At 46.7% G+C, this 26605-nt stretch overlaps 1 protein-coding gene across 2 annotated transcripts in view; it reads left to right on the top strand.

Moving 5' to 3' along the window:
- The first annotated feature begins 370 nt into the window (after positions 1-370).
- The window catches only part of LOC137425845 (endothelin-converting enzyme 1), a 106236-nt gene continuing 80001 nt past the window's right edge, over positions 371-26605 (top strand). Inside the window, exon 1 of one of the 2 annotated variants that reach the window (XM_078775699.1) lies at positions 371-694. In XM_078775699.1, coding sequence (XP_078631825.1) covers positions 566-694 — 129 coding nt within the window. In that variant the 5' untranslated portion in view covers positions 371-565. The remainder of the gene's footprint in view (positions 695-26605) is intronic. The other variant, XR_013623056.1, reaches the window with a different exon arrangement.

Genomic DNA, 26605 nt, shown 5'->3' with positions numbered 1-26605 from the left:
GTACCGTGAGCCGGGCCAACGCGTGCTGGTTATCATCCAGTACCGTGAGGCGGGCCAACGCGCGCATTGTTATAATCCCGTGCCATGAGCCGGGCCAACGCGCACTGTTATAATCCAGTGCCGTGAGCCGGGCCAACGCGCACTGTTATAATCCAGTGCCGTGAGCCGGGCTAACGCGCGCACTGTTATAATCCCGCGCCGTGAGCTGGGCCAACGCGAGCTGGGTTATTAATCCGTGCCGTGAGCCGGGCCAACGCGCGCACTGTTTGAATCCGTGCCGTGAGCCGGGCCAACACGCGCAACGTTATAATCCGTGCCGTGAGCCGGGCCAACGCGCAATGGATTGTCATCCCGTGCCGTGAGCCGGGCCAACGCGCGCACTGAATTAAAAATTCACAAGTAGGGGCCGCTACTTCCGATAGACAACAGGTCGTGAAACTGAACAGATTTCGAGTTTTATTTGGAGCCTTCTGCAGACAGCACGGTGGTCCCCCTCGGGTTTCGTATGACTATGAGGAAGTAAACACGGAAACGAAAGACGGACTCGGCCGCCAACTGCGACACCATGTCTCTGTTCAGCCATCACTGGAAGCTCTTCGGCCAAAGAAACGACGACATGGACCAGCCGCTCACGGACTCCGACGAGACACCTGTCATGGAGGAGGTGCTTAGCAGCGACAATGAAGATTATCAGGTGAGGTGCGAAGTCTTCCGGTCTTTTTGCCTGAGCTCCACTCTCATCTGCTAAACCTTCTCCTTCCTTGGAGGTTTTCAGTGAGGATAACAATTTGCGGCTCCATGCGGTCCTCTTCGGCACGTTTCCCCATTACTTACCTATCCGGGGACCCCGTGGGATTTCCAGATACCGAGAGCACGTTTTCAATTCTGGCAAACAAACGTGAAATTTACGTCATTTAAAAGTGTTGTAGATTATTTATATTTGTTGTCTTTATATTGTTGCGGATCTCCAAAGGTCGGCCTTCCCCTTATCAAGGGGGGATTAATCCCCTTGTCCTTTATCTGACCGACGCGATCCCGGGGGCTATAATAACGTCCTTCCCGGGCAGCGTTAAATAGGGTTGTTGGTCGAATTAGTCCTATTACCTAAGTACTAACGCTGACCGGAAACGAGGAAATAACTCCCGCCCGAATCACGGATATCAGGTGGACACGCCAAGCGAAGCGAGCCGCTATTCGGGCCGTTAACAGGTACTAAACCCGATTCGAGCGGTTCTTAATCGTGCCACGCTTACCCAATTGAGGAAAAGACTGATACGGTCGAATTGAGAGGAAACCAGGAAGAACAAGGAATTTATTACACTTTGTACAAATAAGAAGAGGAAGGAAAAGAAAGAATGTACAATGAAGAGGAAGAAGCAGATACACAGGGCAGCCTTAATAACAGTCTTAACTTATTCCCTGGACACGGGCCCGTTCACTCTCAGATTCACTCACACGGGGTTTGTGGATGGTGGTGTTGAGGGTCCAAGGGTCCACAGCTCGTCCGGTCCCCGACTCGTACCGTGCAGATGGTGGAAGACGGCCGGCAGCTCTCCCCGTGGCGTAGGCGCGACGCGGACAATTATATATCGGGGGATCGGTACGTGGCGATTATATATCGTACATAATACTTGTACTGGCGCCTTTATACGTGCTCCCGGTATTGTTATGATCGATCCAAGCGCCTTTCACCAACGTCCTTCTCACGCTGCAGTCCTCTGCAATGCACGCCGCGCGCCAGTCCTTTGTAAGGCTTGTCACCGCGCGGCGCGCATCTCTCTCTCTCTCGTAACTCTCACACGAACCAAGCCTCAACTCAAACTCTGTTCAACGAGCGCTTCTCCCCTCATAACTCAACCCTGTTCAGTCCTCCCCTTATAACTCGAGCTCAATCAATCCCATTGCGTCCGTCCTCATAACTGAGGTGGGGGCCTCGCGCGAAGGGGTTATATTACCACGCCCAGCGAACCCTCTGGAATGTCCAGCCACACCCTGTCAGGCGATGTCGCCTCAGCCCTGGTTGGCTGGTGAGGGCTTACTGGCTCCGCCTTGATGCCTGCTTGACGTGGCCACACCCCCACCCTTGCGCTCCGCCCCCTTTTCGGGCCTTACCTCGTGGCTTTTGGGCTGGTTCGAGCGAGCAACTGGCAGCTAACGCTACCGGCCCAACGCATAACAAACTGCGAGGGCGATGGAGTACAGACAGGGCAACGCTTAATGGCATCGCTTGGAGGGAGGCTGCAAAATGGACGAATGGGGCCTACTCTTATTTGTTTTACACAACGCAGATGCAACTATTGGGAATGGCCTTATCCTAAACACATACTAAGAAATAACTACTGTCCTAAGGTGACCTACGTGTTGCATATGGCCTATCTATGGGGTGCAACCTTTAACCTTTAATGATGTTACCTGTGTGGGTTCTCAAAACCGCAACACTGCACCCCTCCTTTCGCCAGGCTCATCCCCGAGCCGACCCACATAGCAGTGAGGACGGCCGGCTTCGATACCTGGGTCAGGACTACCTTTTAAATTAGTGTGACACTTAGGTGTGGTTACCCTCTACTTTTAACCTACTACCCTGAGTGCGACCGTTTTAAACACGAGATATGTCCCACCTGCTGCGTTGTGTACTGCTTAACTGACTCACGCCCACAATTAACCGAAATCCGGAATTATTTTCAAACTACACATAAAACCGGTGGGGAACATGTTATTTACAAGACACTAACTAATTATTTACAAAGCTACAACCCAGGACCTGTCTTTTGTGGTAGAAAGAAGGATGTTTGAGAAGAGGAAACACCAAATGCAATGCACTGCACCAATACACCATACACCCATATGCACCAAAAATAAACAAAATGCACAAAAAGCACCATCACCAAAAATGCACAAAAACATTCCAAAATCCTGGGTGACGCCTTGTGCTTGACTGCTGGGCCGTTGTATCTTCTTGCTTCTGGCTTCATGGATCTTCGGTGTGCCATCGTTAAAGTTTACCATCTTTTTGTCCGGGCACACCAAAGATTAATTAATAAAAAAGGGCACAAATCATGTCCGCTTTTTATTTGGCCAGCAGGGCCAGCGTAGGTGGTCCGACTGCTTGGCATGTGCGCCACTTAAAACAGTGGTCCGCAAGCAAGATGCTGCTGGCAGCAATGGTCTGCTCCAGCAAAGGTGCCAGGCCACAGAACGTGTGGTCCATATGGTGTACCGGTGCAGGCAGCAGGCAGCAGGCAGCAGGGTGCAGTGCAAGAGTGCAGCCGCACAACTCAGGGCACCTGCACACTCCCCTCAACCAAACGACCATGGGTCCATGATTGGGGAGGAAGACAAAGCAGAGGTTAGCGGGGGCAAGGGCGCAAGGGTACACGTCATAACAAGGCAATGCGACATGAGGGGCGCGGGAGAGCGAGCGGAGAAAGCTCGTCCCTACTCGTATGAAACCCCCCATGTCGCCTACTCTACCCTTGCCCATCCCCGTATTTACACAATTTACAAATTCGTCTCTACCATCTCGTCTCCCATATCTTCCTCTAATCCAAATTCGTCCCCAATCCCTCCCAAGAAGGAAGGGATGGAATTACATACAATGTCTCACCCATGTCATGATGCGTCTTTCATTCCAAATCATTTGCAAAACCCGGTGTGGAGTCCTATCACCTCGGTGAGTGGATGTGGATGGTGCGAAGAGATTCTGATCCTAACTATCCTTCTAATTGACATTAACTCTTTACTCTACTCGGGGTCTTGCCCTGCCAATCCAATTGGCCTCTTTACACTATGTGGTTCTAAAAACCAATTCCCATTGACCATCCTGTGGTGCCTCCCAATTTGGGGTCTCACTCCCACATTTTTTCCATACTGTGCCTTCGCACAATTTCGGGGCTGGGTCGTGTGGCTCTACCAGCAGGTCTACCTACCTGCGCACCTCCGCCACTGAAGTCGCCACCCGAGCTTGCCTAGCTCCTGCGACTACCCTAACTTGGGGAAGGCCCTCCTGGCTCTCTCACCCCACTAATGCCCCCTCTGGCATTGGGCTACCCAGGTCTTCTCCTCGGATCCTCGGGCCCCGCTGAACTCTACTTGAACTGAACACTACCTGGCTCCCAGAGCCTACCTGCGGCCTCACCTGGCCGGCAGTCTACCAGTGGCGGAGTGCTCATTTAACCATACTCACTAACAGGCTCACACGCCCAGCCATTCCACTAACTTTTGCACCCCCTCAAAGCACTTCTTTACTACTACACGCACCACAGATGTCAATATCCAACAAATTTACCTACTCCCTCTGCCTAACTTTAAACTACCCTCCCCGGGTATTCGTGAAGGGGTCCATCTTCCCCCATCCACTCCTTCGCACCATGCACTCCACACCACTCATTCCACACTACTCACTCCACACACCATTTACTCCACACCATTTATTCCACACCACTCAGTATGCTCACTTGCACCCCATGCAAGCCAATCACTCAATACACTTACACTTGCCCACCATACTCTACTCATACACTTTCACACACACACACATCATTCTCGAGCATTGCCTCATTTGGTCACAGTCACCACCAAGAATCTCATTCACAATGCCCCTTTTGCGCCTAAAGCGCATCCTCAAGCTCACACACACAGCATAATCTAACACTCTACTCCCCTCGAATACTAGTGCTTTCCCTGTCATCCCTCTACACGAAGCACATCCCTCGTCATTATCATCCAACTAATCTCCCTACGTCCCCACTACTTGTACAATGTCTCTACTTAAATCTCAAGTCTCTTAAAGTCACTTCTAAATCCCTATCAATTATCCTAGCCCGCCCTGGCTAGTTCATACTGCCAAACCCCATAAATCTACTGCTCCTCTCCCCAACGGAGGGATGGTAGAGCTACCATCCCTCTACACCGGCTACCATCACCAACACTATCGCTATTCCAGTCCACTACTCTCGAGCCTCTCGGTGCGCCGTAATACATTTTCGTCACAGCTCGGCTTCGAAAAACCGAGCAATGCATACTGGTGGTCTGTCTCCTGTTAGTTGGGTCCGTCCGGCATTTTCGATTCTGGGGAGGAGGCATACTCGGACCGAGGTTCCAGGCGCCATCTCTGTGCGGAGCCTTTCGGTCTCCGCCACGATGACCCAACCTCCCCCGGTCGGAACACCGCGCCCGCCAGGGGGCGAAGGTCCGACCTCGCCGACCTCCCCCGGAATCATGCCGATCGCCTTGCCCGCGAAGGCGTGGCACCGACCATACAGGGCGGGGCCCGGCACGAATCGTGCATGGCGCTCCTTGCGAGAGCGCCGCAGCAATGATCCCCGCCGGTCCCCGCAGCACAGAAAGTGCACCACGCCCCGAGAGCTCGCGTCGGCTATCCGTCGGCCTGAATGCTGCCCCGGTCTGTGTCGATGCTTGGATCGCATTCTCACATCCACACGCGACCCCTTCTACCCTCACAAAACGCGGCGCTCCAACGCCTCCCATACATCCCACACATTTCGTTAATTCTGCCACCGCACGCTCTTGTGCACACTCTTTCGTTCCACACTCAGGTGCACACCACTCAGGCGCACTCATTCCTTCCACACACTCCATTACGCACTCCTCTCGTGCACATTCTTGCGCACACTCCTCCGTTACGTACTCCGTAACACTCACGGGCATGCACTCTTGCATACACCCACTCACCCGCTCCGGTGTGCATCCCCGCACACTCCAACATGCCCTGGTGTGCATCCTCGCACACTCTCTTCACCCATCTCACACTCCGTGTCACACTCCTCACACATACACTCTGTTGTGCACTCACTCTCACTTCCACACTCTGTATCACACTCGCGCTTCGGCGCACACCTTTTCCTCACACGCGCGTCATTTCCTTTCACACAGCGCACCACGGACCTTCCACAAGCGCCCGGGTGATGTCGGGATCCCAAGCGCGCGAAAAATCCTTTCGCGCCAAACACTTTCGTGCCAAACCTTTTCGCTCCATACACAGCCCGACTCACCTTTGGGATTCTTCTCTCCTGCACCAACTGCAAACTCTTTATTTGGTTAGGAAGTACGGCATCATGATGCGAACACAGACTTTGCACAATTTCCAGCTTTTCCTCCGATTTGATTTCTCCTTCTGCCGTCTCCTTAACCCCGACTTTAACTATTTATTTTATTTCAATTTCTTTTTCCTCGACGACCGCCGGTGCTAATAAAATAAAATTTTCTAATTCAGCGGCCGTCGGGTTTTCCACACTCAGTGTTGCGATTTCTATACCAGTCCACATGACTGTGCCTTGCTCAGCCTCGCTTTCCCCGCGTTCCTCAAGCCGCGCTACCCCGTCGCATACCAATGTACCTTTCCCGCTCGACCTGCGGTCTATGTTCTCCCCATATTTTTTTAAATGTGGTTTCCCAATTGCTCCCCCATTCTGTTTTCCATTCGCTCCCTATCGGCCCTCATTTCTCCCATCTCCTTACTCAATCCCCCAATTTGGCTTCCCACTCGCTCACCCTGAGCCTTCATTTCTTCCATTAGATTAGCCATTTTGTCAATACTGTCATTCTCTTTTTTAATTTCCGCCATGAATTGCGCCATGAAGGCTTGCATGTCGACCACCACCATTTGCGCAGCGGGCGCGGCCCTCGTCGCCATGTGCGAGGCGCCGCCATTTTGTTCGCCTGCAACCCCTACTGCTGCACCCTCTTCAATTTCCTCTTCCATTTCTCCCAATTGTCCCAATTCTTCCCGGGGGTCCTTTATTAATTCTAACTCCTCCTCATTTATTTCTACCCCCACCGGCATCTGACCGCCTTGGCTATCCATGGCACGATTTAATTTAGGTGTTAATAAAATTTTGGCCGCTCGTAATTTGGAGTGCGTTAGGCGCACTTCGGGTCCAATTCCACTCCCCGACACTAATTGTTGCGGCCAATATGCACAATTGGTGTCCAAAATTTGGTCTAAAAAAATTTCTACCCAGGTTCCAAATCCCCACTCCTGACTACCAATTGTTGCGGATCTCCAAACGTCGGCCTTCCCCTTATCAAGGGGGGATTAATCCCCTTGTCCTTTATCTGACGACGCGATCCCGGGAGCTATAACGTCCTTCCCGGGCAGCATTAAATAGGGTTGTTGGTCAAATTAGTCCTATTACCTAAGTACTAACGCTGACCGGAAACGAGGAAATAACTCCCACCCGAATCACAGATATCAGGTGGAAACGCCGAGCGAAGCGAGCCGCGATTCGGGCCGTTAACAGGTACTAAACCCGATTGGAGCGGTTCTTAATCGTGCCACGCTTACCCAATTGAGGAAAAGACTGATACGGTCGAATTGAGAGGAAACCAGGAAGAACAAGGAATTTATTACACTTTGTACAAATAAGAAGAGGAAGGAAAAGAAAGAATGTACAATGAAGAGGAAGAAGCAGATACACAGGGCAGCCTTAATAACAGTCTTAACTTATTCCCTGGACACGGGCCCGTTCACTCTCAGACTCACTCACACGGGGTTTCTAGATGGTGGTGTTGAGGGTCCAAGGGTCCACAGCTCGTCCGGTCCCCGACTCGTACCGTGCAGATGGTGGAAGACGGCCGGCAGCTCTCCCCGTGGCGTAGGCGCGACGCGGACAATTATATATCGGGGGATCGGTACGTGGCGATTATATATCGTACGTAATACTTGTACTGGCACCTTTATACGCGCTCCCGGTATTGTTATGATCGATCCAAGCACCTTTCACCAACGTCCTTCTCACGCTGCAGTCCTCTGCAATGCGCGCTCTGCGCCAGTCCTTTGTAAGGCTTGTCACCGCGCGTCTCTCTCTCTCTCTCGTAACTCACATGAACCAAGCCTCAACTCAAACTCTGTTCAACGAGCGCTTCTCCCCTCATAACAACTCTGTTCAGTCCTCCCCTCATAACTCGAGCTCAATCAATCCCGTTGCATCCATCCTCATAACTGAGGTGGGGGCCTCGTGCGAAGGGGTTATATTACCACGCCCAGCGAACCCTCTGGAATGTCCAGCCACACCCTGTCAGGCGATGTCGCCTCAGCCCTGGTTGGCTGGTGCGGGCTTACCGGCTCCGCCTTGATGGCTGCTTGACGTGGCCACACCCCCACCCTTGCGCTCCGCCGCCTTTTCGGGCCTTACCTCGTGGCTTTTGGGCTGGTTCGAGCGAGCCACTGGCAGCTAACGCTGCCGGCCCAACGCGTAACAAACTGCGATGGCGATGGAGTACAGACAGGGCAGCGCTTAATGGCGTCGCTTGGAGGGAGGCTGCAAAATGGACGAACGGGGCCTACTCTTATTTGTTTTACACAACGCAGATGCAACTATTGGGAATGGCCTTATCCTAAACACATACTAAGAAATAACTACCGTCCTAAGGTGACCTACGTGTTGCATATGGCTTATCTATGGGGTGCAACCTTTAACCTTTTATGATGTTACCTGTGTGGGTTCTCAAACCCGCAACAATATATTTCTCGAGATTTTGAGAAAGAGGAATCCTTACCGAGAAGGATAAATAGCAAAACAGCTGATTACCTCCATCACCGAAACTGGTACAAGGTTATGTTTTCACCCTTGTTTATCTAACTGTGAGCAGGATAACTCAAAAAGTTCTGTATGGATTTTGACAAAATTTGATGGACATGTTGGGTGTGTGCCAATGACGAATTGATTCGATTTTGGTGAAGATCCGAATCCTGATATTAGAATTTTCTAATTACCAACGCTATCGAAATTGGAATGGAGGTTATGTTTTCACTCTGTCTCTCTGTCTGTCTGTCTGTGAGCAGGATATCTCAACAAGTTTTGGATGGATTTGGACAAAATTTGATGGACATGTTGGGTGTGTGCCAATGACGAATTGATTCGATTTTGGTGAAGATGCGAATCCTGATATTAGAATTTTCTAATTACCAACGCCATCGAAATTGGAATGGAGGTTATGGTTTCACTATGTCTATCTGTCTGTCTGTCTGTGAGCAGGATATCTCAAAAAGTTCTGGATGGATTTGGACAAAATTTGATGGACATGTTGGGTGTGTGCCAATAACGAATTGATTCGATTTTGGTGAAGATCCGAATCCGGATCCAGATATTATAATTTTCTAATTACCTACGCTAGATTTGGACAAAATTTGGTTTGGTGTATACGAAGGCCGAAATGGTTAGATTTGGGGGAAGATCCCGATATGGATACTAGGATTTTAAAAAGTGGTTCTTCACAATTGAGAGATAGGTCCAAAACGTTGTGGACGAGTTATGTCAAAACTTTGTGGATCAGTTGGTCAGGTAACAAGAACAACCAGATTCGATTTTTGTTCATCTCCAAATCCAGATCTGGTCTTTATCAGTGGGATACAAAACAAACTGTTCAGCCTGGAGGAGCTGTACTCTTTACTGTGTCATTGTAATTAATAAAATAGCTCAAGGAAGAGGCAATTTATTTGTGTTGGCTGAAACAAATCAAAAATGTTGTACTTTTTTCATCACCTTTCACTCATTACATTATCATGGTGTTTACTGTCAATACATTTCAATCTCGTGAATTTTTTATTGTAAAAATCTATTTCATTCAAATTATATTTTCTAAAAATGATTGTTAATCATTCCGATGAAAAAAAGGAACCTCGTTACTAAGGGGTCTGGTAGGACACCCAGAAACACTGGATTTAATCTACAACTACAACAACTACCTTACGAGGAAGTTTATTTATGAAGTTATATATATATATATATTGTTACGGTTTCCGCGCGACCCTCCTGCCCTTACCAAGGGGAGATTAAGCCCCTTGTCCTCTTTGGGTCGTCGCAACCGTGAGACTTGAGTCGCCCCTCCCGGGCAGACGCAGGGTAGGGTTCCGGGACAATTCTCGCACGTACCGAAGTACCTACGCCACCGTGGAAGCGGGGATCAAGCCTCGCACGAACCATGTGTAATTTCAGTACGTCCGAGCGGATGACGTACCATGTGGTCCATGCAGTTACCTGGTATTGGAACCCGATTAGAGCGATAATTCGTACCACGCTAAGTCAATGATGGAAAAACACAAAAGCGGTAGAATCAAAGGAAGAACACGTTTAATTATTATTTACACTGTTATGTACAATGGTTCGGTAGAAAAGAGAGAGACACAGGGCAGGCACTTAAACAGTCTTAGCTTATCCCCAGACACGGGCCCGTTCACAATCACAGGGAGGAGATGAAGGAAGGATGGTGTTCACGCGCTGAACACGCCGGCTTGGTCGTTCAGGAACAGCTTCGCCTTGCGTGGCCCTCCCCGGTCACAGCACGTCCCTCGATGAAGGCAAGCAGGCGGCGGGAGGGATCCTTGCAGTGCGTCTCTCGAACAAAGGCAGAGCAGGCAGGCGGGAAAATATACGCGTCTCTCGCACGGCTCGGTGGTTCCTCACAGCACTATTAATCAGCGGCGCGCTTTCACTCGCGTAACTCAACAGAGGGTTTTCCTCAAGCTCAACCGAGCATTCAAACTTGTTCAAGCGCCTCTCCCTTCGAAACTCGTTTGGCTTCTTTCAGCGCACCTCTCCTCAGAACTGGTTCAACTCTCAAGCGCCTCTCCCATAACTTGTTCACTCTCAAGCGCCTCTCCCATAACTTGTTCAACACTCACAAGCGCCTCTCCCATAACTGATTCAACACTCACAAGCGCCTCTCCCATAACTTGTTCACTCTCAAGCGCCTGTCCCCATAACTTGTTCAACACTCACAAGCGCCTCCCATAACTGGGGTGGGGGCTTTGCGCAAAGGGTTTTATTGCCACGCCCTTAGTACGCATCGAATGTTCTAACCACGCCTTTTGACGCAGTGCTAAGCCACTCCCTTCGAGCCCTGATTGGCGGCTCGTGCTTACCGTCGGCTTCTCCTCCGCCTTCCTTCGGCCTGCCTCAACCTATCAGGCCTGCCTCATGTTAATTTGCACCAAAAACGACAGTATCGAGGCGGCATAAGCAATGGAAGGACCTAACTCATTATTCTACTCAACGCAAAACTAACACAGGAAAAGGACTATACTTACATTTACTAAGACATAACTGAACTATCGCGAGGCTACGTGTTGTAGTGTGACTAAACTATGAGGGGGAAATTAACCTTTATTGCAAAAACTCAAAACCGCAACAATATATATATATATACTAGCAGAAGTACCCGGCATTGCCGGGCGGGGGAGGGGAGGGGTGGGGGGAGGGGAGGGGAGGGGAACGGGGGGGGGAGGGGAGAAGAGTGGGAGGGGGAGGGGGAGAGGGGAGAAGAGGGGGGGTGGGGAGGGTGAGGGATGGGAGGGGGTGGGAGGGGTGGAAGGGGGGAGAGGGGGAGGGGAGGACGGAGGGGAGGGGGGAAGGGGGGAGGGGGGAGCGGAGGGGGAGGGGCCGGAGGGGGGAGGGGGGAGGGGGAGGGGGGAAGGGGGAAAGGGGGAGGGGGAGGGGAGTTGCATGTGTAGTTGCATGTGTAGTTTCTGAGAAGGAAGCAAACACTGATTTTGGGGGGCAACCCCCCTCATAAACTTCTAAAAGGGGGGATTTTTTAAATGTTGTGAACAAACTTTGGTACATCCCGGGTGATGAAGGTTGTGGTGAAATTTCATCGAAATAGTGTGTGTAATTTCAGAAGAAAAAGCAAATTCCTATTTTGGGGGGTCAAACCTGGATCTACTTTGACCCCCGGTAAACCTCCTTAGACCTCAATTTTGTTATACCGTGAACAAACTTTCGTCACAACACAACAATGATCATTTGTACCAAATTTGGTCGCAATCCCATCAGCGGTTTCGGAGAAGAAGTTTCAAGTGTTTACGGACTGATGATAATGGACTGATGGACTGACGGATGGACAACGCGCCATTGCATAAGCTCCCCTGAACTTCGCTCCAGGTGAGCTAATTAGAGACAGAAGAAGAGAGATGAAAACCAAAGGCACATCAAGAGATCCTGATATGTCTGATGAAAATCCTGAACACTAAACAAGAAGCTACTGCAAGAACTGAGTATGGAGAGACAGAAACTGTCATACTTTGGACACATCCTGTGTGCAGAAAACTAAAGTCTGCAGAAGTCAACCATGCTGGGTATGGTTTAGGGACGAAGAGGAAGAGGCAGATCTTGTATGTGCTGGATGAATGGGGTAAATGCTGTAACCAAGCTGTATATGCCAAAGCTTCGGAAAGCAGTGCAGAAAACGGATATTTGTAGAAATCTGATCACGAATGACACCAGAAGTCGGCCACGACTTGCTTGATAGAACTAGATAAACCTCTATATACATATATATATATATATATATATATACTGTATATATATATATATATATATATATATAACTAACCCCCGCTTTAGCAGGGAAAATGGCCTTAAAATGCATGTTGTTGTTGTTGTGTGTATATATATATATACAGACTTGGCATTTAATATGGAATATTTTTTTTTCTTGACTTGGGTTTACTTTCTGAACTCAGTATATCAAGCACCAAATTTGGCACACTAGTAGACTATCATATTATGAAAAGATCTGGATATTGGGCCATCTCAGATTCAGAGATTTGATTTTTGCAAGATTTGCAGATTTTGCAGATTTGCAAGCTGAGATTGCAACGCCAGGGACGGCCGACTCCTTCCTGCGAGCTGCCCACGTCACCCGCACAAGAAGAGCTCATCAAATCACTGCAGCGGCACTGCACATCCTGCAACACCGTGCGTATGAACGCCACTGTATGACATATGCTGATGATGCAGAAGACCTGCCTGAGTTCGAAGACTGGTTTCACCAGAGAGGAGAAGACATTCCCAACTTTCAGTACTAGTCTACTTGCCAAGCCTATAGAGCCCTCTTGTGAACCCGGTAATGTTGAGTACCCCAACGTTTTAAGTTAGAAATGTACAGTATGGGTCCCCAGCACTTAGAAACTGCCGGATGCTAATTTGCATATGTTGGGCAATTAGCAAAATTAGCATTAATAGCATTAACCCTATGAAACATAGGCCTGGGACACTGAAATTTCTGTTTCGCTCTATTGCTCCGTTTGAATGCTTCGTGTGAGCAAACTATTTGAAGGATCTGTATGAAATTTGGACATAATACACTTAGACAGATATGCTTTCCATGAGTCTTCTTATAAAAATTTCCTGCGATCAAAATTTCATGTGAAAAAAGGGATGTAAAAGCCGTGTAAAAGCCACTGCTTGACTCGCCCCCTGCCCACCCTGATACAGTGCTCAGTACCATTGCCTACTTCGACACATCACTGAGGCAGCTTGGCATGAGCCACAGTCATATCACGTTTGACATGCAGCTGTAGGTGATCGCTTGCCTGATCAAGTGGAGTGATCTGCAGCAATGGTCATCAGTGGTTCTCAGACCTGGGATGATGCATACTCTCATGTCATTCATCGGCTCAATCGGACAACTGATGAATTCAACAGGTGTGGAGGAGCTAGTTGGTGCATCATTTGGAGGCCTGAAATCCATCTTCAACGGGAAGGCCTGGCCCAAGGCTATGCGAGCCTTCCGTATGGTTGTGTCTGCTCTTCTTCATGACTTCTTAGAGGAGGGAGAGAAGACTCACGAGCAGATAACGGCATTCCTGGAGAAAGCCAGAGAGCACCCCACAGGCCGGCTATGGGTGGATTGTTTCATCACCCCTACCCTAATAGCTCACAGGTTCTGGTGAGCAGAAAGAGAGGGTGATTGGATGCTGCAACAACACTGCCTTGAAGAGATGCTGCCCTATTTCTTTGCTGCCGGTCATCACCACTATGCAAGATGGATCACTTGGCATCTGCGCGACATGCAGTACCTTGTGCACACACAGCAAGGAGATCACATCAAGATGGTCAGCAAAGCAGACAGTATTGTCACTCATGACGAGGCTGACGTCTCCCTCATCTCATACATGTTGGATGCAGCCAGTCGCGGAGCTGAAACTGTCCGCATTCTCAGCGACGACACTGATGTTTTCGTACTCATGGTCTATTGGTGCTGGAAGGTGGGTATCACATGTAACCTGCAGATGGAGAGATGGGATGGCACTATTCTCAACATCAATTCGACAGTAGAGAATCTCGGTGAGCAGTGTCGCTCCATCCTGGCTATGCATGCTCTCTCCGGATGTGACACCACCTCCTATCCCGCGGGGAAAGGGAAGGTGTCCGCACTCAAGGCCATGAGAGTAGTACCTGGTGACCTGCTTCACTTCATCGGAGAGGAGGGAGCTACTGATTTACAGATTACAGAGGCAGTGAGTGGTTTCTTCCTGGCTCTGTACAATGAGAGGGAGTCGGCATCTCTGAACGTCGCCAGATATGACATCTACCGAAAGCGCAAAACCCCCCCAGCACTGAAGACACTGCCTCCTACAGAGCGCAACGCTCTCCTCCATGGACGGCGTGCCCATCTACAGGTGATGCTTTGGAAAGCAGCAGACTGCCCTGACCCACCAGCTGTGGACATAACAGAGTTTGGATGGAATAAGAAGGAAGGCGAGAAGGGAGAGGAAGTCATCATGCCCATCCTGGATGCAAGCCCCGTTGCTCCTCCTGCCGTGTTGGAAATGATCAGCTGTAGCTGCAAAGCTGGGTTAAAGCCCTGTTTAACAGCAAAGTGCAGCTGCGTAGCTGCAGGCCTGGCCTGTACCAGCTACTGCTTCTGCAAAGGCTCTGATAGTACATGTTGCAACACACTCACACACTCACAGCAAGAAGAGCAATATGACAAGAATGTAGAGTCAGGAGAAGAAGATGAAGATGATGAGGATGAGTTTCATGATGAGGATATGCTTTATAACAGTGCAGAGTAGTAGAAGTGCAAGACGCTCTTTCTTGATGGAAGTTTTATGTTGTGTAACTAGTGCACATATTTTTCAGCTCTGATAATTTTGGGTATACTTGTGTTTTAATTTTGAGGATATTATTTACCCATAGTCATATTATTCTCGTTTGGTATGGTACTTGCCTTTGTTACCTCTAATACCTGTGAATAAAAGTGGAGCAATAGAGCGAAACAGAAATTTCAGTGTCCCAGGCCTATGTTTGATAGGGTTAATGCTATTAATGCTAATTTTGCTAATTGCCCAACATATGCAAGTTAGCATCCGGCAGTTTCTAAGTGCTGGGGACCCATACTGTACATTTCTAACTTAAAACTTTGGGGTACTCAACATTTCCGGGTTCACATTGCTGGCAAGTAGACTATACTGGGCAACTGTGCTGGAACTAGAGATGTTGGTGCTGGTCTACATGCGTTCTCTGCGGCAGGCTTCATTCACGATGTACCTTGATGCCCTGACGGAACTGGTCCCATGGTTCCATGCCTTAGACCACACACACTATGCCAGGTGGGTCCCTGTTCACCTGAGGGACACGGTTGCACTCCCAATGAAGCACCTAGATGTAGCCAGAGAATTCAGGGCTGGCAACTTCACTGTACAGAAGATGAAGAAGGTGTTCTCTTCGATCCCAATCGAATCGAAATCTTGCAAAAATCAAATCTCTGAATCTGAGATGGCCCAATATCCAGATCTTTTCACAATATGATAGTCTACTCGTGTGCCAAATTTGGTGCTTTCCTCACAAAATGCACAATTGTTATGCTAAGTTGCCCCACTATAGGTTCTTTGCTCATAATCCACACATTTGTACGAAATTGGAAAGGCAAGAAAGGTACACATTTGTAGGTAAAGCTATAAGAAGAAAGTTTGAATAGTGAGGTTGGGTTAACTGACTGCATGGACACATATGAGGTTGTTGATATGCTGGTCTATACCGACGGCCGTGGTTGTGGACCCACTGTTTGGAAAGGTTCATGGCAGAAAGGGTCCAAGCATCTATGAAGAACAGAGCCCAAATGATGATCCAGATAGTCAGAAAAGCTATCAATTACTTTCAAGTAAATATGCTTCTTACTTAATTAAGGTAAATAACTATTTTGAGTTTTGCAAATAAGATAAAGTTATATGTTGTTTTAGAATTCATATAGTAGGGGAGCTCCCAATAGAGTTCGTGACCATTTTCCCGTGATCAAGGTTTGAAGGTTGATTTTGAAAGATAAAAATATATATAAAAAAATAAGCTTGGGTATCTTTTTTTAAAATGCGGGCTAACTCGGCCAGAGGACAAAATCCAAGATGTCCGCCAAAACCGCGAAATCGGGCATATTTCCGCCTACGTGAATGCTACATATACATATTGGGTGTCCATATGTGGGTTTTTCTGGGCCCAGATCTTGCATCTTACATCAGTCAAGTGATATTGTGACTTAAAATGATATTAAATGATTAATGTTGACCAAAATCCAAGATGGCCGCTGCAAAAAAACATGTATTGTATATGTTCATAATTGTGCATACCATAGATTCATCGCTGGCGTCTAAATACAGTTTTACATGACTAGTGTTTTCATTTATAACCTTATTGTTACTATGAATGACTTTTTGAGCAGGTAACGAACCAAGATTGCTGCCTTATCTACAAGATGGTTTGATTAAGTTTCACAGGTATTTGTTCACAGGTAGTTGTTAGTATTAATTTCCAGGGAGTACCAGGGTGGACAATGGATCAAGGCATTACAGTTAAGTATATTCAACTAATAATAGTTAAAATATTAGTTAAGTCCCTTTCTTTAAGAGATAAAGATCTGTCCTGTTCAATATTTAAGTTCAGTTAAGTATTAACATCATTCATATCATGCTGTCTGATGTACGGTATGTACAGTAAGTAATAGGTTTTATTTTTCATTGCAGAGTATACCATGGCGACACCACCCATTCAAGGAAAGAAGAGAAAGAGTGAAGATGAGGACCAGCCTCCAGGACTATCAAGCTCCAGTGAGTGTATCCTCTGTCATAAGCATTGTGATGAGGAAAAGAGTAGCTTAAGCCCAGAAGCCTGGCAGCATCTCCAACAACAAGCAGAACGATGGAGAGGATTGGACAAATACGGTCAAGTCTTTGATGCAGTGCCATGGCACAATGGACCAGCTGGAATATATTTCCACAAACTGTGTAAAGTTCAACTGGCCAGTAACTATAAATTGGAGCAGGCACTAAAGCGACAAAAGAAATGTTTTGAAACAGAAATCTCTCGCAGCGATGATGTAGCTGACGAAGCACCTGGATCATCTTGCGCTCAGAGACAATCACGATCACAAACCGGTATTATACAAGACAAACATTTGTGTATTTGGTGTATGAAGGGAGAAGACCTGAAACACCCTGGACGGGACAAGTGGCACATCATGCAACAAATGGATGCATGGCATGTCTTCAAAGGTCACACAGTCCATCTGGACGACGAGAATATGCGGGATCGCATTTTGACACTGATTGATTCCACGTCAGATCCATTTGCCACAGAGATCCGCTACCATCGGTCATGTTGGACGAAATACATCAAAGTCCATGATTATAATGATCAACATTTGCACATGCACAATGTACGACTGGCAGAAGTACGTCAAATGTTTTTCAAACATGTGCGCACTGTAATTTTTGAAAGACATGAACTCTGAACACTACAGAGCCTTCTACAAGACTACACGCAAATGCTGGTGAACTTTGGCATGACTGTGAACACTGTGAAGTCTAGCACAATAAAATCTATGCTCCAAACGGAATTCAGCGACCAAATTGGTTTCCACGAAAGAGTTACAAAAAACAAGAGCTCAATGGTTTTTGACACGTCAGCTGGTGGAACATACATAGAAGCTGCTGTAAATTGCCTAGGTGCAACTGATGACCAACTCGTCTCAATTGTAGCGCAACGAATTAGAGCTGAAGCAGCAAAAGTATCGCCAATGATCTGGCCACCTCACATTGACGATTTACTCAATGAGGACGAAACAAGCAGCCTACTGAAACAGCTCATTTCCCGTCTAAAGTCTTCAAAACCTCAGCGTGACCTTGATATGGAGGATGACGACTCTGCAGTTATCGCTTTGACTGCCTTGCTCTCTTCATATATGACAGGCAAACGAACTTCATTTGGAACAAGGTTGTCTGTTATGATACACGGACTAACCAGAAGCCGGGAACTTGTCGAGTTATTGAAAAAATTCTCAATTGGGATCAGCTACAAAGACGTGCTACATCTCTATGATGCTTGGGCCAAGTACGATATTGAGCAGAACAAAGCATGTCCAGAGGAGCTTGCACTGGGTATGCCAGGGACAGCAGTAATGGACAATGATGACTTTTCTGAGGACACACTAACTGGCGCGAACACTTCACACCGTACAAATGTTATGTTTGTCCAGCCACTTGATTTGGTTCATGCTCCAGAGGAATCGGCCCCAGAATTAACAATTCCCAAGTCTAAAGAAATGAAGCATCTTTGCATCGATCAGCATAAAGTCCATCCTTACAAGACTGTCCAGCGTGGAGCTCCAAGTATGCGAACAGGTGTTGACATTACTCCTTCAGATACTAAAGTCCAGAGGCAGCGAGGACTCATTCATGCCATGGCACGTCTAGATGAGACTCATACACCACCTGCACCATGCAGTCAAACAGTTGGGGGATTTGCAGGTTTCCAGTCAACAGTTCAGCCGCATGTTGTCAAAAGCAAGCCGTATTACTTCTTGACTTTTCCAAATCCTCCTGGAAAATCTGTAGTGCACGAAATAATGTGCCGGATGGTTGATGCAGCAGGCAAAAAGAACATGCCCTTCATCCAGTTGGTAGGAGATCAACCAGTGTATGCCTTGATAGTGCAAATGAGATACGAACACCCTGATAAATTCAGTGTCGTGTTGCCTTCTATGGGCCCATTTCATATTCACATGTCTTACATTTCTGCCATGAATAAGCGTTTTCACGGGTCTGGCTTGTCTGACATCCTCGTTGCGGCAGATGTTATTGCAGAAGGGTCTGTGGACCAGGCATTACGGGGCAAACACTACAAGAGGAGCATACGATGTCTCCGATTGATGTATGAAACTCTGCTGAGAAGAATCATACAACAGTCACTACAGAATGGGGGAAGCATCTCAGATGAACTTGAAGCTCACTTGACTGTCCTGCGGAATCCTTCCTCAACAGCAGAAGAACGGCAGGAATGTTATGCACTTCTGGAAGCCAACCAAGAGGTTATTTCATTGGTGGCAGATGAGTTCAATAGAATTGAGGAGTCCGGTGGTTCAATGGCAAAGTACTGGATCACATTTATGGAGATGACTGAAATATTGATGATGAATCTGCATGCGTTGAGAATCCAGAACTGGGAACAATTCAAGTCGACATTACGTTTAATGCTACCATGGATCCAGATTTATGACAACGATAAATATGGACGGTGGTTGGTTGAGTATTGGCTGGAAATGGAATCCCTCCCAGAGGATGTAGCACAATACATGCGAGATGGCTTATTTGCTCAATCCATGTCGGGAAAGCCTTACTCATGTTTGCCATTGGATCTCTGGATCGAGATGACAATGAACAAGGGTTCAAAGATGAAAGCTGGCTGGCTCAAAATTTTGAAGAACGAAAAGATGCTGCTGTCACATTCCCGAAATGCTAACAATGTTAATAGAGTCCGATCCTCACTGCATGATCTTGCCAGCACATCAGAATCAAAACGACATCACAGTGAAAATGCTCCCACTCGCATGAAGGAAGACGAACAAGCTGTACAAGATATTAACAACTGCATCACTGAATTCGGCTGTGACCCTTTCAATGAAGAAAACAAGGTCTTGAAGTCACTACAGTCTGGAATGGTAGCTTCTGATGACCTCATTCAAGATTTTGAATCGGTCCACACCGATGGCGAGAAATGCTTGAAGGCATTCTGTGAAGACAGAATGTTCAGCAGCAACAAACCTTTCCATGCAACCATTCACAGGAATTTGAGACGGAACTTCAGCAACCCACCTTCAGTCAAGACTGGCGAGCGCATCATGAAGTCAGACGCAATGGAGAACAGAGCGATGGCAGCAGTTGTCTCACTTGCTGAAAATGACACCGAAAATTTCACCTTGTCAGAGATAATGTCGTACCGAGTCACAGATGAATGTCTGCCAATATTCAATATCAACGGCACCATGAAAAAAGTGCAAAAATCTAAGTTGGTAGAAAAATTCAAGCTACATGCGTTGGAACCAACACCAGACAAGTACACGGCGATCCTGGACATGGGATTTATATGGCGTTTGTCTACGCCATCGGTAGAAGACAGGGAAAAGGCTGATGGAATTTCCTACACCTGGGGAGACTACGCATCGAAGGTGTTCGCCGTCATTATGAGCAGACATAAATATGCATCACAAGTTGTGTTTGTCAATGACAGATATGATGTTTCCCTGACCGTCAAGGATAGCGAACGCAAGCTTCGAAAAAGCACTTCTGGATTTTCAGATGGCTCCAAGAATGTATTTTTCAAGCAGTCGGACAAATTCCCATCTGCCAAAGGATTTCAAGACTTCTTCCACAATGCAACAAACAAGCAGCACCTACAGATCTTTCTCAGAAACGAGTTCAGCGTGTTGTACCGAAACTATTCTAACACTGAATTTGTCTACTGCGTTGGGCCCACATGTGTCAATCTATCGACAGGTTTGCCTGTTACAGACATCCAGTGTGAACAGTTAGAAGCAGACACATGCATGTTCTTCATCTACTCACAAATACGTAAAGCTGGAATAGAAACACCTGTTATCATCGACGCAGAAGATACGGACGTGCTTGTATTGGCATCGTATGTTGCTCATAGAACTGAAGGGGTGCTCGCAATGAAGTACAAAAAGCAGTTCATAGATTGTACAGCTTTCTGCCCGAAGGAAATAGCAGATATCATAGTTCCTCTTCACGTCCACAGCGGCTCAGACACAACAGCAGCATTCTTTGGACATGGGAAGAAAACCATCTTCGACATATCATCCACTTCACCTGAAGCTCGAGCGTTCCTCAGTGAAGTAGGGAAACACCTACCGGTCCCTCAGCAGGTGCTTGATCATCTGACGCTGTACACCATACGGTACATATACAAGGACAAACAAAGTACCACTCTGTGTGATGCTCGGGCCAGGAAGTGGCGACAAATGAAAAGGAAATCAATACTGCAGCTTCCACCAGACAAAGAATCCCACGATTTGAAAGTCAAGAGAGTGAACTATCAAACCTACGTGTTGCTCAACTACGAAAAACCTGATGCGCCACCGTCTCCTTTATCTCATGGCTGGCATCTCGAGGAAGGCATGTGTCTTCCATTGAGGTACATTCACCCAGCACTCCCAGAAAAACTAACTCAGGCTTTGGAAAGCAGCCCAACTATGGATGATCCAGTCGAGTCTGGGTCCGAGACGGACGATTCGGACAGTGAATAACAATTTCAATCTATCCAACACAAACAAACTGTTATAACAACTATTGTCATTTTCAACCCTACCGTATATGCTACTTGTGCAATGTGTATCACTGCTTGTAAATGTAATGTCATGTCACTGTAAATATAATAAAACAAAATAGAGAAAGATAAATTCTTTCTTACTGATTGCAAATGAAAACCTTGAACATTGTGTCAAATAAAAGACGTTGCAATAGATACAATGTACAGTAGCCATAACTGCTTATCTAACGGGCGAGAGGCAGCCATCTTGGTTCGTTACCTGCTCAAAAAGTCATTCATAGTAACAGTAAGGTTATAAATGAAAACACTAGTCATGTAAAACTGTATTTAGACGCCAGCGATGAATCTATGGTATGCACAATTATGAACATATACAATACATGGTTTTTTGCAGCGGCCATCTTGGATTTTGGTCAACATTAATCATTTAATATCATTTTAAGTCACAATATCACTTGACTGATGTAAGATGCAAGATCTGGGCCCAGAAAAACCCACATATGGACACCCAATATGTATATGTAGCATTCACGTAGGCGGAAATATGCCCGATTTCGCGGTTTTGGCGGACATCTTGGATTTTGTCCTCTGGCCGAGTTAGCCCGCATTTTAAAAAAAGATACCCAAGCTTATTTTTTTATATATATTTTTATCTTTCAAAATCAACCTTCAAACCTTGATCACGGGAAAATGGTCACGAACTCTATTGGGAGCTCCCCTACTAATATAACTTAAAACATTCTTAAAATGTTAATATGATGCTTTAGGAATAGCCATTACTGTTCAATCACTTATTAGATTTGTGAGATTATTATTAGATCATTATTATTATTAGATTATTAGACAGTGATTTTTGTGAAAAGCATTTACTTATTGTAAGCAATAAGAATAAGCACAACTTTAATGTATTAAGGAGAGCGGATAGAGCGGGACATAAGGAAGGGGAGGGGGAGGAGTGGGGTTGAGGTAGGGATGAGTGCCTCAAGGGTGGGGGAGAGGAGTCGAGTGTAGAGGGGGGCGGATGGGTCGGCGGAGGGAAGCAAGTAGAGAAAGAGTGGTTTGTGTGCATGCGTGCACACAAGATTATGGTAACAGGCTAGGGTAGTAGGTCCAGCAGGTCGGCTCGGGCAGCGGTGCTGATTGATGACCAATGTGTTCCAAATTAATCAAGATGGTACTTGCTTTGCGAGGCAGGCAACAGTTCAGAAGTGAGGTTCGGCTAGGTAGTTTGAATGTGGGATAAATGGGTGAGAGGGGCCGAGGTGGTGGAGATGATTCAGAGAAGAAGGTTGGAAGTGTTGTGTGTGCAGGAGACCAGATGGAAAGGGGACAGGGCAAAGAGATTCGTATGAGGATACAAGCTGTTCCACATCGGTGGGTATGGAAGGAGTAATGTGGGAATAATAGTATTAGTATGGATCAGCAAGCAGATGATCAGAGTGGAAATATGGGAGGGACTGATAGTTATGGCGTGGGTGGTGATACAGAGGCATTGAGGGACGCACTGGAGAGGATGATGGGAATGGTTGAGCTGGAGGTGATGCTGTTCATTGCGGGAGACTTTAACTCCCATGTGGGAGTAGCGGAACCAGGTGAAGAGGAATTTGTTGGAAAATTTGGTTGGGGAACGAGGACTAGGGAGGGTTGAGTGCTGGTGGAGCTGGTGGTGAGGAGTGGGATGGCCATAGCTTTTTCTTAAGTCATGGACTATATAGTCCACATCAAAGCCAGGCCTTAAATAAAATAACTGCATTGATAGAAAAAGTGAAGAAAGAGAGAATAGTTCAAGAGTTTTTGAGGAAGTAAAACAAAATCTGCCTATTGAAAAGGGGAAGATCATAAGTATTTGAAAAGACATGAGAAGGTAAAGAGTTCCAGAGTTTGGCCATGGAGGGGAAGAAACAAACATCATAACAGCCCACACTTGAGTTGCCAATGGCCACACAATAATCATGTGATGTCGTGGCTTGTCGAGTATTCCATGGTCTTGCTAATGTGATGTCGTGACTTGTTGAGCATTCCGTGGTCTTGCTAATGGCGGAGGTACACAAGCAGCAAGTTCTTGGGAGCAGAAACCAAAGTAATATCTGTAGAAAAGAGAAAGAGAGCCAACTTTGCGGCGTAATTCGAGCAAGTCGAGTTTTGAGGTCCGATTGGGAGAGTTGATAAGCCGGATTACTTTGGATTCAATTCTGTCCAGTAATTATGTGGAGCTAGAACCGCCTCACATGTGAGAGTAGTACTCTATACATTGACGAATCAATCCTTTATATCGTTGAAGCAACTGTTGGGAGGAGAAGAATATTTGACATCTGAACAGGACTCCTAGTTTCTTCGAGGCAGACTTAGCTATTTGCATAATGTGTGGATTCCAGGATAAATTTAATGTTATGGTAATACCTAGTAGGTTTATTGTATCACCTGGTGTAATTGTGGAGCTTTCAAAGGAGATTGGAGAGATGAGAGGAGTTTTGGAGAGAGATATGGGAATTAATTGAGTTTTAGAAGTATTAACATTAACCTGATTACATTTGCCCCATTGAGAAATCTTGTCCAAGTCCGAATTTAAAGTGGTGGCTGTGATGAAACGAGATGTAGATCGAGTGAAGGAAGCTGGTTCATTCTTTCAAAAGTGGGAAAGCCACAAGATTATCTATAGGAGTGGACAGCACAGAACATACGAGGGCCAGTCAATAAGTAACCTTAAAAAAAAAAAAAAAAAAAAAATGGCGATATAAATTCGAGAATGTAATGTGTTTAGTTGTAGATGACATATGTTATATCTATGGGTAAGAGTCATGTTTTGCCTGTTTTAGATCTGGCAACATTGAGCATATGACGTCAATAGAGGAGTTCCAAGATGGCGGCTCCCTTAGGAGCATACACCATGGAGAAGCAACGTTGTGTCATCCGTTTCTTGGGAAGTGAGGGTGTGAATCTCAGTGAAATCCATCACAGAATGAAGATGCAATATGGTGACGCATGTTTATCGCTGCAGGAGGTGTACGACTGGGACAGGAAGTTTAAAGGTGGAGTGTCCAGTGTGGCAGACGCTGCTCGCTCGGGCCGGCCTCACACAGCTGACACATCAGAAATGGTTGCAGGAATTGAGCGAGTGCTAAGGGAAAACCGTCGCATTTCACTGGATGAAGTTGTCTCCAAAACATTAGCCATGGTTCAGCACACCATATCATTCACAATGTGCTGGGGTTCCGCAAAGTGTCTGCAAGGTGGGTGCTGGGACAACTCGCACCCGAACTGAAAGAACGGCTAATGGACGCATGTGAAGAACTTCTGCGACGTTACAAAACAGAAGGCGACACTTTCTTACAGTGTGTAGTGACTGGGGATGAAGGCTGGATCCACTACTTTCAGCCAGAAACGAAGAGGGCAAGCAAAGAGTGGCGCCATTCAACTTCACTGAAGCCCCAAAAATTCCGCACACAGCCGTCCGCTGGAAAAGTGATGCTGACGCTCTTCTGGGATAGCCAAGGCCCACTTGTAGAGCATTACATGCCCAGAGGGACCACAGTCACCAGTGCATCATACTGCGACCTCCTTTAAAAATCATCTGAAACCACAAATCAGATAAAAACGTCGTGGACTACACACTACCGGTGTTTTGCTGCAGCATGACAATGCTCGGCCCCATACTGCCCATGCTACAGCTGCAACAATCGAGGACCTGCATTTTGAGTGTCTTCCTCATCCACCCTACTCGCCAGACCTCACCCCTTCGGATTACCACATCTTTGGGCCACTTCAAGAGGCGTTTGGGGGAACCACTTTCCAATCCGACGAAGAGGTCCAAGAGGCGGTGCACGAATGGCTACACAAGCAGCCAAAATATTTTTTTCCTCGAGAAATCCAGGCCTTAGTAAAGTGCTGGAAAAAATATATTGAACGCAATGGAGCTTATTTTGAAAAATAACAGTTGTTACACACGTACATGCAATAAACAAGTTGTGAAAAATATTATAAGGTTACTTATTGACTGCCCTGGATTTGGTGGTGGTATTGAAGCAACAGTTGTGGATGGTTAAGGATTGTAAGGCAGTGGCAGGAGAGCATGTTACCACCCAACACAAGCCTGTGATGTTTGTGGTAAGAATGAAGAAAAGGAGCGAGGTTAAGAGCAGGGTCAGAAGGTTATTAGGTGGTGGGAGTGTAGGGGAAAATTTGTCGTAGGGTACAAGGAGAAGATGAGACCCAGGTATGAGCAACTTAGTGAAGAAGCAGAAGGTTTTGTAGGAGGAATGGAAGAAGTATTGAGAGGCAATTAAGGGAACTGCAGAAGTGTTGAGTGGAAGGATGTCAGGAAAGGGTGCATCATCGAGTGATATAAACTAGGTACAGTCACGTGAAAAAGTAAGTACACCCCATGTAAAGTTTTGACTTTTTCAACATATTTCAACATACAGCTATTTGATCTTCATTTCAACAATATTGATAGATAAAGGTGATATAATATAACAAATATCATGAAACATTTACATTTTGTAGCCCATTGTATAATTTAAATAAACATAAATGCAAATTTCGCATGTGGAAAAAGTAAGTGCACCCCTACATATATCACGACTTCAAATACCTAAAATTAGAATCAGGTGCATCAGCTCAGGTGCAAATTATTAGAACAGTGTTAGAGAGGATCTTGGAGGAACCTGTCTTATTTAAACCTCAGACATTTCGTTTGGTTTGCTCTTTGTTGTTGAAGTGTGCGGCGTCACCATGCCTAGATCAAAAGAGCTCTCTGAGGCCTTCAGAAAGAAGGTTATAGATGCCTACGAGTCTGGGAAGGGATTTAAAAAGATCTCCAAACAATTTGAAATCAATCATTCGACTGTCCGGAAGATCATCTACAAGTGGAGAAGATTCCAAACAACTGCCAACTTGTTCAGGCCAGGCCGCCCCAGCAAGTTCATCCCGAGAGCAGACCGCAAGATGCTGAAAGAAGTCTCTAAGAACCCCAGAATGTCATCACGGGACCTACAGGTAGCTCTTGCCACTGTTGATGTCAAAGTGCACGAGTCTACCATGAGAAAGAGGCTGCACAAATTTGATCTACATGGGAGGTGTGCCAGGAGGAAACCTTTGCTGTCCAGAAAGAACATCAGGGCAAGACTAAAGTTTGCCAATGAACACCTCGGCAAAGCCCAGCACTTCTGGAACAATGTGCTCTGGACAGATGAGTCAAAGGTAGAGCTATTTGGCCACAGTACCAGAATACATGTTTGGCGAAAACC

This window comes from Myxine glutinosa, chromosome 4, assembly GCF_964187855.1.
Source record: "Myxine glutinosa chromosome 4, kmMyxGlut1.1, whole genome shotgun sequence".
Taxonomy (NCBI): domain Eukaryota; kingdom Metazoa; phylum Chordata; class Myxini; order Myxiniformes; family Myxinidae; genus Myxine; species Myxine glutinosa.
This window is presented reverse-complemented; position numbering and strand designations above follow the sequence as displayed.